This window comes from Dryas octopetala, chromosome 6 (assembly GCF_963921425.1).
Source record: "Dryas octopetala chromosome 6, drDryOcto1.1, whole genome shotgun sequence".
Taxonomy (NCBI): domain Eukaryota; kingdom Viridiplantae; phylum Streptophyta; class Magnoliopsida; order Rosales; family Rosaceae; genus Dryas; species Dryas octopetala.
Genome location: NC_141371.1, coordinates 14,535,783 through 14,553,066, shown reverse-complemented (window position 1 = coordinate 14,553,066; position 17,284 = coordinate 14,535,783). Strand labels below are relative to the sequence as shown.

General features: G+C 34.3%; 1 protein-coding gene across 1 annotated transcript; it reads left to right on the top strand.

Annotated features, from left to right (window-relative positions):
• The first annotated feature begins 4,338 nt into the window (after positions 1–4,338).
• Positions 4,339–7,497, top strand: LOC147282680 (putative auxin efflux carrier component 1b). The gene is made up of 6 exons (XM_086247683.1): positions 4,339–5,721; positions 6,133–6,406; positions 6,492–6,577; positions 6,714–6,871; positions 6,965–7,041; positions 7,131–7,497. Exons 1-6 carry the CDS (start codon positions 4,614–4,616, stop codon positions 7,195–7,197), a joined length of 1,770 nt encoding a protein of 589 aa, XP_086103809.1. The 5' UTR covers positions 4,339–4,613; the 3' UTR covers positions 7,198–7,497.
• Positions 7,498–17,284: the final 9,787 nt, after the last annotated feature.

The window sequence follows — 17,284 nt, the reverse complement described above, 5'->3', positions numbered from 1 at the left end:
TGTGATCCTTGAGTGGAGATCTAACAAATAAATGATTTGGATTATTAAATTACATTAAGAGTTTTGCACACATCACATTTTATTATTATCAAAATAAATTTTCTTAAGAAGCTCCTCTTATATATATTTACTATCTAAAATTGAAACCTAGAACAAAAGATATATACCAAATCAAAGTATAAAAACTTAATAGAACAAAACGAAAATGTCTATTTGAATTAAGTATTTGAATGATGCTCTTATATAAACAATAATACTCACTCAGAGACTTAAAATATCATATTAACTGTAACTATTAAATATTGTTGAACTAAGAATTACTAGTTCATAAGCATTTAGCTAGGAGATATACACTTGATCTGGATTCCCTGTGCCTCAAAACTTTCTTGGGTTTTACGATTCAAGATAAAAACCACTATACAAACGAACCTGGAATGGGTGCTTATACCCATATCTCGACTCGTCTCAACTCAAACTTTCTTAGGCATGCAATACGAACAGAATCAATTCGACCATTTCTCAGTAATAAAATAGCCCATGATATATGTTCATAAAAATGACATTGTGGTAATTTGATAAAATAATATTTCAACTTATTCAATATAAGAAAGTTATCTTTTGAAGCCAGCTGGGTTGTTTTCGTTAACATCTAACATAATGAATAAAAATATTTTTGAATCATAAGATTCATAACTAGTTTAAGAATGTTCCAAAAATAATTATAAGGCGTTGGAACGCTCATGCAAGGCGATGAACTAAAGCATTGGACCTGTTTGAAAATTTTCCAAACGCGGGTTTTTTTTTTTAGCATAAATTCAATTTAGATACATAACTATATATGTTATTTCAACGGGATCCACGAACTTTCAAAGATTTCAAATATACACCTGATTTATTATGTAAATTGAAAAATGAAATTTTGTCCATCAATTTATTGAGAGATCAGTTAAATGTCAGCTTGGTTTTTGTTAATGGGGATTAATTAGCGACGTGGCACCAACTCAGCATACATTTCCCGCCAAATGAGCAACACATGTCCACTTGACACAGGCCCACACACCCATCACCTCTTTCCCGCTCGTCGAACGCTCTCCTGACCATTTAGTCTCCAAAAAACATCACGTTTTCCCCCAAATTCGAATATAAATCTCTCACTTGTGTTCAACGAGCGAGAAAGAGATGATGAGTTTGTGGACCTGTGTCGCTCATTTGGCGGGAAATGAGCGACACGGGTCCACCTAACCCCTGACATGGGCCCACAAACTCTCTCTCTCTATTATTATTAAATTGTGGGCCCGTGTCGCTCATTTGGCGGGAAATGTTTGCTGAGATAGCGCCACGTCGCCAAATAATCCCGGTCAGCAAAAGCCAAGCTGTCATTTAACTGATCTCTCAACAAATCAATAGACATGAATTCATTTTTCAATTTAGATAATAGATCGGGTGTATATTTAAAATATTTTAAAGTTCATGAACCCCGTTGAAATAGCTTATATAGTTATGTGTTTAAATTGAATTTATGCCTTTTTTTTTTTTTTTTAACATCTGTATTATACTATTATGAGATAGCAGGTTAAATTTAACTTCAAGTTGGACCTGATCATCCTGAAAAGAGGGGGAATCATGGGCTTTGGCCCACCATAGTTGGTAGCTTGGTTCGTGCCTTTGTTTTAAGATTGTTTCTCTCTTTGTGCATGCAACCTCAAGTTAGGGGTTGAGCCCTTATGATCCGAGTCAATTTCAAAGAAGTATATATTTATATTTTATTCCATTTCTTTAGTTTTTGGTAAATGTTTTATTCCATTTCTATTGGTGTGTTGCTGATAATAGATCAATAAATGAGAACAACAATGATCTCAAGACCACAAAATCTAATTTCCTGCTCCAAATCCCTCACACATCACACATTGTACATAAAAGTTGTACTTTAATTGGAAAACGCAATAGCTAGTAATTGCTTGTTGCTCAAAAGGCTCATAAATGATAATGACTAGATGGAGAAAGCTTCTTTGGATGGATAAGAGCCTGTAATATGCAGATGGTTCCATTTCGAGATAGACCAACCCAATTTGAGTGCATCTGGCAGGTGGATTAATTCAAAAGATTCAAAACCTAACTTCTCTCTTTGCAAATATCATTGTCGAATAGATTTAAGGTCAACAAAGTTGAGAAACTAATAAAATGTGGTCAAATATATAAGACTTCCATGAAAGAACTAAATGTTGCTTTCCAACTAATTGATACCCCGCACACAAAAAGAGCTTCTAGATGGCCAACAAACATAAACTATATATCCTATAAAACAAAAAAAGACCAAATTATTATTTTAGTCTGATCCGTCTTATAGTTTTAATTTTGATATCATGGTTGTAATTGAAGGACAATTACCTAATTCCATTAAATTGTTGCACGAAATGAGTATGTTAGAGGCATGAATCAAGTCATGGTATTTTTGTCTAGATGCCCTCACTTTATTTTGGGGAACAAAAACATTTCTAATTATGACTCTCAAATTTCAGTCAATCGTCCAAACGTTTTTATTTTTTATTTTTGACTTGTGCAGTTACATAGGCTAAATAGTACAGTTACAATGATATTTTTCTTTCCATGTTATTAGAGGTGATATGGGTGTGTAAATGTGTGTTTTAGTATGATTTAGGAGATTTATTAGTTTATGATTTGAGATCCATAGTTTTTTGAAAGCTTTTTTTTTTTTTTTTTTTTTTCAGTTGCACCTAATTTTACATGACTGTTCAAACGCCTAAGGAGTGTGTTCAAAGACTCAAACTTGAAGGTAAAATTGTCCTAAATTTTGTAAAATGAATTGTGCAAACTTATGGATAAGAAATGAAGTTGGAGACAGTGAGTATTGCTATTCTAATAAACAAATTTGAGCACGAATAAAACTTAGGAAGACTTAGAATTCAGTCTATTTTATGAGTTTTTCTTAGATTAACACCGGTAGTGATTTATGATTTTTAATCAAGTTTTTATATTTTTCTTCTTTGACGACTTAAAGTTATGTTTTAACTAACATGCAGCCTCTATAAAATTCACTCTACACCCTAGGAGGGAAAATACCCTTCAAATTAGAAAAGAACTTTATTATGAATTAACATGATTTTTTTATAAATTAAAAGAACTTTATTATGAATTAAAAAGATTTTCTTATGAATTAAATTTTTTTTTTATAAATTTTAAAATATTTCCAGTCTCCATCTAAAAATTATTTTTCTAAAAAAGTTAAGACTAATTATCTCTAAAATTTATTGCAGTAATTGCTATTCTAATGGATTTAATATGAGTGAATGGATTATTAATTCGAATTTACCCACAATGGTGGTTTCAACGGCTGCCTGATTTTTTCTTAGAGAGTTTTGGGACATTGATCAAGTAAATCATTAATCTTCCCTATCTGCTATTAATAAATACATGAAAATTAAAAAACTTTTAAGAGCTTTGAAATTGTTGATTTCAACTCTCATAAGAGAGCACCAATTGTTGAAAACACAAAATGACCACTTAAGTAATTCTTAAAAATAAAATAGCATGCAAAACGAGCAACCTTTGGGACTCCGTTGAGCTTACCCTTGCGAGCCGCCTATGAAGATGAGACCTGTTTGGAAAGTAGCCAGGTTTAAAGAGGAGCATTCTTGTCTTTTTGCTTTCCATCATATTTATAAACTTATATAGGTAATAGGTTCCTAACTTTCCACATGTATTGCATAATGCATATGATCAATAAAGCTAATGATGAATTAGTTTTTTTTTTTTTGGCCATGTAATGAAGAATTAATTTGAAGCAATTAAAAGCTAAAAAACATTCTTCCTACTCAGAAAAAGTAGAAAATATTTTATCGACATTCTTTTGAAGTTAGCCACACACAACGAAGGACATTTGGAAAAAAGAAAATTGGAAAATAGTGTAAGAGAACAGAGAATCTTTTGAAGCTCTCACCAGTTCGTCTTTTTTTCCTCTTTCCTTTAGCTTTTAGCTTTTTCCTTCCTCCTCATTACATCTCATCCCCTCTCTCTCCGATGCTGTTTGGTCTTTACCTCTCATTTACTGAATTACTTTCCCTAATTTGTCTGAGATAGAGATCAGATGCCCCTCTCTCTCTCTCTCTTCACATAAATAAAGTGTGAAGGGGTTTTTCTTGGCCTTGCCATCCAAAAAGACTTAAAAAAGCTTCTCAAAAGCTCTCAGCTTTTATTTCTTTGTCTGCCATTATATGCCATAAATATAACCCTTCACTTCCCTCCCATCCCCCACTTCCCACTCTCTCTCTCTCTCTCTCTCTCTCTCTCTCTCTCTCTCTCTCTGGGATACTCGGAGAATCCACACTCTGGTCATTTTCCGGCTATTGCTTTCATTTTCACTCAATTTTCTTTCATTTTTTCTTCTGTCTACTTGACTTTTTCCATAAAAATGGGTTGATATTCTGCACATAAGAACTGGGTTTTTCTTCTGCTTCCAGCAAAATCTCACCTGGGTTCTGATATTGATCCCATTTTCTCATCTGGGTATTCATCAAATCCACCAAAACCCATTAAAGACAGAAAAAAACCACCTTTATCAAGGAAAAAGCATCAAACAAAGAAGAAGAAAAAAAATGATCACTTTAACAGACCTCTACCACGTTCTCACAGCTGTTGTGCCACTCTATGTGGCCATGATCTTAGCCTACGGTTCAGTGAAATGGTGGAAGATCTTCAGCCCTGATCAGTGTTCTGGCATAAACCGCTTTGTTGCGCTTTTCGCAGTGCCTCTGCTCTCCTTCCACTTCATCTCCACCAACAACCCCTATGCCATGAACTACAGGTTCATAGCTGCTGACACACTTCAAAAAGTCATCGTCTTGGTGGTCCTAGCCATCTGGTCAAGAACCAGCGCAAGAGGCTCTTTAGAATGGTCAATAACCCTCTTTTCCCTCTCTACCCTCCCCAACACTCTGGTCATGGGGATACCCCTTTTAAAGGGCATGTATGGGGACGCCTCGGGGACCTTAATGGTCCAAATTGTTGTTCTCCAATGCATCATTTGGTACACTCTGATGCTCTTCTTGTTTGAGTACAGAGGAGCTAAGCTCTTGATTGGGGAACAGTTCCCAGACACTGCTGGGTCCATTATCTCCTTCAGGGTTGATTCTGATATCATTTCCTTAGATGGGAAAGAGCCATTGCAAACTGAAGCTGAGGTTGGTGAAGATGGTAAGCTCCACGTCACTGTGAGAAAGTCCACTAGCTCTCGCTCTGAAATCTTCTCTAGAAGATCCCATGGACCCAATTCCGGTGTTTCTTTAACCCCAAGGCCTTCCAACTTAACCAATGCTGAGATTTACAGCCTTCAATCTTCGAGAAACCCGACGCCGAGGGGTTCAAGCTTTAACCACACTGATTTCTATTCAATGGTGAATGGGAAGAACATGAGCAATGTGAGTCCAAGGCAATCCAACTACGGCAACGCCGCGGGGTTTGATGAAGAGGCCGGAGTTGGTATGAGACCAAATGGGGCTTATCCGGCGCCTCCGAGTGCCGGAATTTTCTCTCCGGTGACCGGACCTGGTGCCAAGAAGAAACCAGCCAATGGGGCTGATGGTGGTAAAGACCTTCACATGTTTGTTTGGAGCTCAAGCGCTTCACCGGTGTCAGAAGGAGGCATTCATGTTTTCAGAGGTGGAGAGTATGGGAATGAGCTGGGTGGAGTTGCCCACCAAAAAGGTATGGACAATGGAACACTAATCTTTCAGTCTATTAGTCATATGGGGCGTGGTTGTTTTTGGCTGTATTAGATTGTTATATATGTTTGTGATGTGTAAACTATTGGGTATGTTTCTGTGCTATTTTGGAACCTTCTGTTCATTCATGTAACTGTATTTGTCTGGTAATTGATTGTGGATTCTACTGGAGGTTTCATTTTTATCTGCTTGGTGAAGTGGGGTTTGTTGGATTTTGTTGGTTATGCCTTTTTTTGTATTCCCCATTTTTATCTTGCTTTTCAAAACAAAATCCCCTGTTTTCTTGGTCTCAATGTCTCATTTTGTCATTACTGGTGGCATAACCTTTTTCCATGGCCGCCTTTTTCTTATGTTTGAACAATAACACTTCATTTTTGCACTGATGTATGTTCAGATTATGATGAGTTTGGCCGGGATGAGTTCAGCTTCGATAACAGACCGGTTTCAAATGGGGTTGATCGTGAAGGTCCAGTGCTTTCCAAGTTGGGTTCGAGCTCCACCACCGAACTCCACCCTAAGACAGCTCATGGTGAACCAAAGGCCACAGCCATGCCACCGGCTAGTGTTATGACCCGACTAATTCTTATCATGGTTTGGCGAAAACTCATTAGGAACCCGAACACTTACTCCAGCCTTATTGGCCTCACCTGGTCTCTAGTCTCATATAAGTAAGCATAATTTAATTATACAATACTTTCAAACTGCTTTTGATTCATCAATCCAAGTTTATAATTGGGTGTTGTAATTTTCCAGGTGGCATATTGTTATGCCTGCAATTATAGCCCGTTCGATAGCCATTCTGTCTGATGCAGGTCTTGGAATGGCCATGTTCAGTCTTGGTATGTACTTGAATATGTGAGCTTATTATTGCTTAGTTTTTGTGCTAGATATTATACAACTCTAACTGGATCTATAGTGTGTTCTTTGATGGCCGAATTATCTTACTAATTAGCATAAGTTCTAATGGGGTTGCAGGCTTGTTCATGGCATTACAACCAAGGATGATTGCATGTGGAAACACAGTTGCTTCCTTTGCCATGGCTGTTCGATTCCTCACAGGTCCGGCTGTCATGGCGGCCGCCTCAATTGCTGTAGGACTGCGAGGTGTTCTGTTACACATTGCCATTGTACAGGTAAGGAAGATTGGCAACAACTCATCATATATGGCAAAATCCTTCTACGGTTTCAGTGGATATAACAAATAACCTTGTATTCTTTGATTTCAGGCAGCTCTTCCACAAGGGATTGTTCCCTTTGTCTTTGCCAAGGAATACAATGTTCATCCTGACATACTGAGCACCGGGTTCGAACATGAATTCTCATCATCTTGATTTTGATTCTGCTTCTGAGACTTATATTCATCTGATATAAGTTTGTATGTGTGTTGTGCAGGGTCATTTTTGGGATGCTAATTGCTCTTCCTATCACATTGGTTTACTACATCTTGCTGGGACTTTGAAACAGAATCTCTTAACCTGTTGATCAACAAACAGTAGTTAAAATGTAGTTCTTAACCTTTTGGCATTTGGGGTTTTGTATTTTTGGCTCTAACAAATGAACAACATAGATTTTCAGAAGATCACGTAGAGAAGAAAATAGAGATGGGTGGAGGAAACACAATGACAAGTTCTCTTCACACAAGGTTGATAGAGAGAAGAAGAATCAGAAAATTGACTGAGAAATGAGCTTTTGGGGGGCCTCTGCTACTTTTGTGCTCATTTTGCCTTTATCTATGAACCTTTTGTGCCTTTAGCTTTTGTTCTTTCTGATGAAGTGAAGCTTGTTTTGTATCCTCTTCTACTTTTCTAACTTTTTCTAAGGTCAAAAAAGATTTTAACCCAATTGGAATCTCTATGAAAGACATTTAAGCCAAACTGCATTTTCTGCAAGTAATCTGTAAACATCTGAAACAAAAACAGTGCCTGCTTTCCACAGCCAAAAAATTAAAAAAGTGCATGCTAATAGGTATTGGGTTTTGGCCTTTTCAGCCTTTTGTGTTACCAGCTGTCACTTGGTTGCATCATTCTACTTGCAAACACAAATTCACCAACAAAAAAAAAAAAGAAAAAGAAATTGTGATATAGATCTGGTTGGAACTTGAGAAATGTAATGAGCAAAACCTAGAGGGTCCCTATTGGGATGTGATGGACAGATAGGCATAGCTGGCTATGATATCCTGAAGGGAGGCCTAGCTGACTAGCTCTAGCTCATGTCGGTTGGTTTCACTTAAGTGTCCCTTTAAGGATGTGTTTGGCAGCGCACATAAACCTCTCTCTGCTTTTGGTCTTTGTATTGGGGAACAGGAGGGACCGCTGAGAGGGAGAGAATTACTTTCCAAATGAAAACCCAGCTACTTTTGCAGCAAGTTGCTGCCAATAAAGTTACTGCTGAGAATATTATTACTCAACAAAAACTGGGTAAATTTTGTTTTTTTTGTTCGTGTTTGAAAATTGAAATTGATCCCCTTTTTGCCCGTAGAGTTATGAGTTATGACCAGTAAGCTATTCAGGTTTCTATAAGTTGACCAGTAAAATTGAAATTGATCCCCTTATCAATTATCGTATTGGCTCCATATATACCAATTGGTTGGGACGAGTTATAGTCGCTGAGGAATTTTCTAGGGTTTATATACTCAAGTGATTATTTCAAATAATCACTTTTCGCACACTAGTACTTTGATAAACAGACTATTTCATCGCTTAGAGCTCAGCTTCACACGTAGGTAATCTCATGCAAATTTTAGATCGATGTTGTTTGTGCCACATTATTGGCCAACTTATATTATTACACATTGGAGAATTGTATAGGGGAGGTAGGTTCAATCACCTTATTAGAAATGATAATCTTAAATCTTCATCTTATGGTCTCTCATATGGGTGGTATCTCTCTCATTGTATATTGTAATTATTTTATTCACTAGTCAAATTAGGTGAACTATAGTGTAATCTCTCTCATTGATAATCTTGCGCATCTTGTGTAATTGTGATTTTTTAGCTTTTAATTTCCTCATTGAACCATTTTTGACATCAACTCGAATATTATATTACCTTCTAGCTAGATAGGGATCAAATGCATGTTACCTTACCTTGTATAGATGGGGATCAAATCAGCTACAAATTCACATAAGATAAATTGAATTAAGGCATCTGAACATTCAAACCATTGGGATTAATGGGTGTCATATTAAGGGTTCCTGTCAAGGTCAGCTTGTTAGTGGCCAAAAAAAAAAAAAAACAAATCTTTTTAATAATTAATTAATATGTGTCGTGCAGTGTTTGAATGGTATAAGGTCTTGTTAAACAAAAAGGGTTAGTACAACTAACTCACTGAGGCTTTAATGCAAAATGCAGAACACATTGTGTTAGACTTGCACAATAATTTCAAGTATGTTGGTCAGCCTGGTCTTGCCAGTCTTGGTTTGATGTAGAGGATGTGGGCAGCTGCTAGAGCAACTACGTACTATCCCTTAATTTGAAGCAGAAATGAGTAGTTTGGAGCCAAGAATCTGAAGAGGCATTTCAGTGGAGCATGTAACACTTTAGAACTGAATCAAAGAGTGACATACTGCTTAATAATTTGTGAGTCTTGGAAGCAAGGGATAAGGTTATCTTGACCATGCATGCTAGAGACGTACAATAAAAACAAAATTGATGCTTAGAATTAATGGCAAAGCTAATTGTTTGAGCAGAAAATTGCTCAACACTTGTACATAGGTTCTTTCACTTTTCAATCTAGTTAAAGCAAAACTGAGTTCTTTTGCATTCATACTGAAGGTAGTGAGTTCGTCCGTCCATGGCTTCATCCCAATATGGCAAATATCCCCATAGGCAAATCTTGAGCCATGTAGACTAGTTAATTATCCACATCTCATCGTACACCCATCATAATCATGTTCCATCATTTCAATTCATCAAAAGCCGTAAATTCAGTTAAAAGCAAGCTAAATTTAAGGGTCTACTATAAAATAAAATAGGATTTAGAGAAGAGAGAGAGAGAGAGAGAGAGGTGCAATTTGCCTTTCCAGTACTCCTACCTAGTCAATGATAGTGATTATGAAAGAAAGTGAAGCATATATGTGTAAGTGACTTCACCGATCTCAATCAAAGTGACTGTCTGGTTTGCGTATTTATCTCAAGTGCTTCCACCTTTTCCATTCCTTTTCATGGCAACCTAATTGAACTATGAAAAGGTGGTAAGCATGAGATGGTGTTCCAGAATATAATGATGAACCCAGCAAAAATTGTATTTTTAATGATCTTTCAAAGAATGTGCAGCACGTGTGCCACTTGGTTAAGAGCCTCATTCAAGGTTTTCTAACTTTTCTTTGTTGTGCCTTTTGTTTTTTTTAATTAATTAAGTTTCCAAAATTCCATAGTTTAGACATTTAGTTCACTAGTAAAGTGAAAGAAAGTGTACTTGGGATTTGTTGGTCGTCCACACCACTCATTCTACATGTATATTATTAAGGATGCTATAATATAGAATGTTATTATATAGTTGTAAAGTGATGCATGTGAAAGACTGGTTTTATACGAAGAGAATTTAAAGGTGGAGATGTGAAAGATTGGTTTTAGTGGCGACAAATCACAAAAGAACCTTTTAAAAAAAAAAAAAACAAAATCGTACCTTAAATCTTAATCCAATATATGAATAATCAGATGGGTGGAGTTTGGCACAACATGAGATAGAAAAGATGGATTTGTTAGACAATATAATTTTGACAAACTAGCTAGTTTGCAGTAAAATTGTAATGTCCTAAAAAAAATAATAATAAATAATAATAATAATATTTATGGGCTTTAAAATTGGGTTAAATTTCTAAGTTTGGGCTTTAGCCCAATTGTTTTACAAGAGATGAAAAGCCCAACTAAAAAAAAAAAAATCTAAATGGATTTGAAGATAATAACCAACCCCATCAGCTTTCTCAAAACTAGAACACCTAAGCCTTGATCAAGGGTGATGATTCCTTTAGGAGATAAGTCCTTATCTAAATAATCATTAGATACATCCCTTCTTAACTGAAAATGCATGCCAATTAGACTATAAGGTATGCTTAAGAATAGTCTTGAGCAGCAAAAAAAAAACTGAACAGAGGAGACCAAAGAAGAAACCCGAGAGAAAAAGAAAAGAGAGAGGAAGAGAAAGAGAAAGAGAGAGAGAGAGAGAGAGTGAGTGAGTGAACTAGAAAGAGTTAGAGAATGAGAGGTTGGAAACTCTAGTAAGGTTAGAAATTGAAATTTTATCTTAGAAGTTTTTCTTTAAACTTTCCATAAACTAACCCCTTTTTTGTTATCTTAGAAGTTTTTCTTTAAACTTTCCATAAACTAACCCCTTTTTTGTCATCTATGGTTTTTCTTTACTGTAGGAACTCACAGCTTTTAGCCTCTATAAAACTCAAGGGGGGTATAAAGAAAGGTGAGTTTAAGGAACCCATAGAAACATGGGTGTCCTTAACAAATTTTTTTTCTAAAACTTGTTGGTTTATAATTTTATTTACACACCTTTCTTTTATGTTGTAAAACTAAAAATTAGGTTGTAGATAGCCTTATTATAGCCTTAGAAACATGTTTTGCGGTTTGGAATTGAAGGAAAATGAAAAACAAAGAAATATGAAAAATCTGGAAATTTTTACAGAAAATTTGCATGTTCGTATGGCCTCATTTCGAGCCTTATAACTTGAGTTTTAACCATCCGTTTTTCGTGTTCTTTATATGGTTGTAAAGAGGAGATGCAGAGCTTTAAAACAAGTGTAATTTTGCTCAATTTGGTAAAGGTTTGATAGGTCACAAGTCGAGTAAAAAATGAAATAAAAAAATTGGAAAATCTGGAAAACAGGGACTGTTTAAAGAAGATGATGAACAGTGACCGGCCAGCCACCCCACTCGCACCGCCGGCGCGTGGTGGCGCGTGCGGCTGTTTCCGGCGATCGTTTTCGCCCAATTTTTCACCCTCCTAACTCTATTTTTTGATACGAGTCCAATGGTACAAGTTTCGTGTCAATCCGACACCTCTAAGTTAGAGTGTGAGTTACACTCTCCTTAAAAAGAGAGTGAAATAAATTTAAATTTAATTAAGTTATATATAAACTATATTTTTTAAACTTTTTAGACCCGAAAACATAGGAACGGACCAAGAAGGAACTCGTGCTCAAGAAATTAAGGTAGGGTCTCTATTTCCCCAATGATTGGACTATATTACAATTAATCCTTGTGTCATGTTGTGTGATTTATTTTCTTGTGATAATTTATCTTTATTACTTGTGATGTTATTTCTTCATTAAATGTATTAAGTGCATTATATTTGTGAATAAGCTTTTATTATTAATCTTGGGTGTGCACTGTGAAATTCCTAAGTCTGTGATACACTCAAATTGCGTAAGGTTAAATTATTATGCATGTACTATTTAATTTCTCTATACATGCATTAATGTTTATCTTTACATGCATAATCATAAGTGCATAAGGAAAGTGTGATTGTGAACAAAGTTAAGAAAATGATTAATTGAGACACCAAGAAGAGAGGGAGATGAACTTGGTGGTCTCGTGATTTATTAGAGATACCATGAAGAAAGGGAGATGTACCTGGTGATCTCATGATTTGTGGAAGAATTATTGAAGAAAAAGTGGAATTAATTATATTCAAAATATTTGGGCTTAAGGGACGGACGGGTGTTGGCTCATACTTGGGACATTCAGGGTCACAGTGGAAGGATGCACGGTATGGGACGTGTAGGCCTGTTTGTCTTGGATATGTGTCAACGGGAATGGTTAAGGAGTGAGTACACACATTCTCATTGCATATAATTGAAATCATTATCTGTATTTATTTTCTTTTACTGAGACATTGATTAAATGTGATAACTGGCCATGAGGGATTAATATACCCTACTGAGCCTTAAAAGTTCACACCCTAATAAATCATGCAGGTGACGGAAATATGACTAATGATGTGGAATACCCAAGGGAAATTTAGAAAATTTGCTGGAGTACTATGTTTTGTTTGTTTATCAATACATTGTAATATATAAGAAGATGAACATCTAGTATGGTACTCTTGGAATAGTAGTTTGCTAAATAAAGTCTATTTTTCATTTTCACTTTACTTAGTCTCTTCAATTATTTTATATTGTTTTATTTTATTTTTTTTTTATTTTCTTCTCACGTCTTAATTGTAGAAATTTTTTTTATTAATCTACGATTAGGATGTAAGTCACGCTTCACTTCTAGATATTATTAGATTTTATTCAGGATTGGGGCGTGACAAAAATGATATTTTTCTCTTTAATGTTTAAAAGGTTTCAAATTCGAATCTGCCTCTCTCATATTAAAAAAATGTAGAGTGATTTCGATATTAGTCCATTAATTTTTTTTTTTTTTTTGGTTTTTTAGAGTCTAACACCATTACTTTTCCTTTAATAATTAAAGTCTATATTTAAAAGGGAAACTTAGAGTCCAGTCCATTTTATGAATCTTTCTTAGACTAAGACTGGTAGTGATTTAGAGTTTTTAATTAAGTCTTTTTATTTTTCATCTTTGACGGCTTTATATTAGGTTTTAACTAACTAATTAACATACAACCTCTACAAAACCCATTTTACACCCTATAAGGGAAAATACTCTTCAAATAAGGGAAAATACCCTTCAAATCGGGGAATGACTTTATTATGAATTAAAAAGATTTTCTTATAAATTAAAATAATTTTATTATAAATTAAAATGATTTTCTTATAAATTATTATGAATTAAAAAGATTTTCTTATATCCGATATCCATCTATAAACTATTTTTCTGAAAGACCTAAGCCTAATTATCTCTATTTAAGATCATGCTCCACGCATGATAACAATATTCTATTAGATCCCTACTATTTACAAATTGTGCCACTATGTAATTGTTTTCAAATTGTGTCACTCTTTAATTGCCAATAATTCTCCCATTAGAAAATGAATCCCCTTAAATTTATTAAAACATTTCATTTAAGGCACTTTTTATGGTGAGATATATATATTGGCACAATTTGTTAACCTTGACCTTATATATATATAGATCTTCTTCAGACCATGATTGAAATAAGTAACCTACAATGAAAATTATTTGTAAGTTCATTATAATGTAGGAGTTTTAATGCATATAGATTCTTTAATTTGTGTAGGTTATTTATCATGCACCTTAAATTTATTAAAACATTTCATTTAAGGCACTTTTTATGGTGTGATATATATATTGGCACAATTTGTTAACCCTGACCTTATATATATATAGATCTTCTTCAGACCATGATTGAAATAAGTAACCTACAATGAAAATTATTTGTAAGTTCATTATAATGTAGGAGTTTTAATGCATATAGGTTCTTTAATTTGTGTAGGTTATTTATCATGCACTAAAAAAGAATTGTATGTAGGTTTATTAGTTGTTATAGGTAATTTATTTGTTAATGATTTAGTTCATTAGAATTGTATGTATGTTCATTATATATATATATATATATATATATATATATACAGACATACAACCCTAAACCCCATCATTTTCCATATATATATATATATACACACACATACAGGCTCCTTCTATTAAGGTATATCTCAACTTATTTATGTTGAGGTATACCCTATTGGGGCCCACACGAGTCGTTTTGCGTCGATCTGAACCGTTCATTTTTTACATCTCCATTGATAGATCATTCTTGCAAAAAATTAGCTAAATTGAAAATCATTTGCCTATTTAACTTTGATCAAATAATGGACGAACCAAATATTTTCGATGAAACCGTCCATTTGTTTTATCAAAATTAAATAGGCAAATGATTTCCGATTTGATTAATTTTTTGCAAGGATGATCTATCAATGAAGATGATTCTTGCGAACGATTCAGATCGACACAAAACGACTCGTGTGGGCTCCAATAAGGTCACACCTCAACATAAACAAGTTGAGGTATACCTCAATAGAAGGAGCCTGTATATATATATATATATAATTTTTTAGGTTCATTATATATTTATGAGAATTAATTATTTGTTATTTATTTGTTTATAATTATTAATATAATTAAAAAAAATCATATATGGACATTCATGATTGACATTTGAAAAAAAGTCTAACAATTAATAATTACTTCATTAGCATTTAAAGCAAAAAAAAAAAAAATTGTAAAGAGTAAATTCAAACGTTATCAAAAATAAAAAGTCAACTAAAGAAAAAACGTCTTAAATACGAATGAGGGCATATGAGGAATTTACAAAGTTTAAAATTAAAAAGTACTGATTAAAAATTTTAAAAATAGAAAGAATGATGAGTTGACAAGTGGTTAAAGGGGTTAACAAACGAAAAAATAATGTCATGGATTTTAGTGTAGAAATTATGAATTTGAAGGGGATTTTTCTAATAGACTAAAAAATATATTATATAATAGGAAAAATTAGAACAAAAATACATAACATTTACACCATTTTGTAGTTGAGAATGCAACTTTCAATTTGTTTCAATTAAAGACTCCACTTTGTTTTAAGGTGCAATAAAAATTTTCCATCAGTTAAATTTGTCACGTGACTTGCACATGCTTGATCTGGAGGGCATTTTTTACTTTCTTTTGCCATGTGTACTAATTAATAATAAAAAATAAGAAAATATTTTAAAAATAAAAATGAAAAGTTAGTCAGCTTAATGGAACAATACTACACTTATTGGAAAAAAAAAAACTTATATATATCACAACTCTATATATCTTATAGGACACTACTTGGGTCACCCCTTAGGGGTACCCCACCCCCCAAAATCAATTTCGATAATGCTAGCGTATGATCAGAATCTTTCACTTTTTAGGTCACTTATTATAGATCACTTTTTATAGATCATCTTTGCAAAAAAACAACTCAAATTATAAATCATTTGGTTATATAATTGTTGTCGATTAAATAGAAAAAGTCAATGGTAATTTGGTAAAAAAATAACTCTTTGATCGGAAACCATCGATTTTTTCTACTTAATTAACAACAATTATATAACCAAATAATTTTCGATTAATTTGATTTTTTGCAGAGATAATCTTTAATAGATTAGCTAAAAAGTGAACGGTTCCGATCATACACCAACATTGCCAAAATCGAAATTTGGGGGCGGTGGGGTAACCTTAGGGTACCCCCCATGGGGTGACCCAAGTACTGTCCTATCTTATATATGTGTCTATCCATTTTATAATGTACACTACATGTTACATGGAAGTTTTACTACTACACTTATATAGTTATATGTTAGCCGCCACCCCCAAACGCTTTTTTTTTTTTTCTCTCATCAACCCTATCTCACTTAGCCTAGTATTTCTAGGGGTGGGGGTGGTGGCACTTGTGTTCTTCACAGGCCCGTTACTCCTACCCCCGCCTCTCCCTTCTCCTTCTCCTTCTCCTTCTCTTTTTCTTTTGCTATTTTGGTTGGTACTATGTGATACTCTTCTCTCTCTTTGTGAGAGCTTTTTCATTTCTCTTTGTGAGAGCATTTCATCTCTCCATGTGAGAGTTTTTTCATTTCAATAAATGAAATCTTCTTTGATTGCTTTGGTTTGGTCTATTAATTTGTGGCGTTGTGAGACGTCGGATCCTGCATGCTTTAGCGACGCTTAGTTGCTCTATGGAGATCTTTCTTCCAGTTTGTCTTTGGTTCTCGTCATAAGGAGTTGGGATGTCACTTTGCTCGCTAGTACCTGTCTTGCCGATTATTATTGCCCGATCTGCCACCTTGATCTACTATCAAACTCGATTTAGAGATGTTGGTTGGATTGTGGAACCAAACGCAACTAGTTCGCTAATTTCCATGGTGCCTCGTTGGCTCCGTTTGGCGGTTGTAGCGTCTGCTCGATGCTGACGTTTGAGATCGAACTCTTATTAATTTCATTATAAGCGTTGAGCTTGTTTGCTCTATTATTGTAAGGCTTCCTGCCATAACTTTGTATTTTTTATGCCTTTTTGGTTATTCTAATGCAATGTTATTGTTTTCTCAAAATATATAGTTATATATTTAAGCTTAGGATCCAAACTCCAATATGGAAATCCCTCCCTTTATTGAGATCCCTTAAATTATATATAATTAAGAACAGGCTTTACTAAAAGTATTATGTCACCCATAAGGTAATTTTCTTTATTTTTGATTTTTGATTTTTGATTTTGAGGAAGAGTATTCAAATTTGAAACTTCTCTATCATTAGAAAAATATCATTAGATCAATAACTAATTGATTAGTGTGTAAGTGTGTAACGTAATAGGCTCTGGTCTTCAATGAAAAACATTTACAGGATTGTCAATGCACATTCCCAAATCATTTTACGAGAGAGAAACAAAAAAAGAAATCTAATAGTTGGTTGAATTGGTGGTGCAACTTACAAAAATTTGTAACTAAGTAATGGTAAACAAAAATCCATGTGTCTTACATAAGATTTGGGCTGGTATGGATTTACAGAATGGACTTGGATCTTGTCATTGCCAGTCCTTACCCCATATCACCTATATCGGCTATATGGATTACAAGTATTCGGGTAAGTATTTCTTGGGTT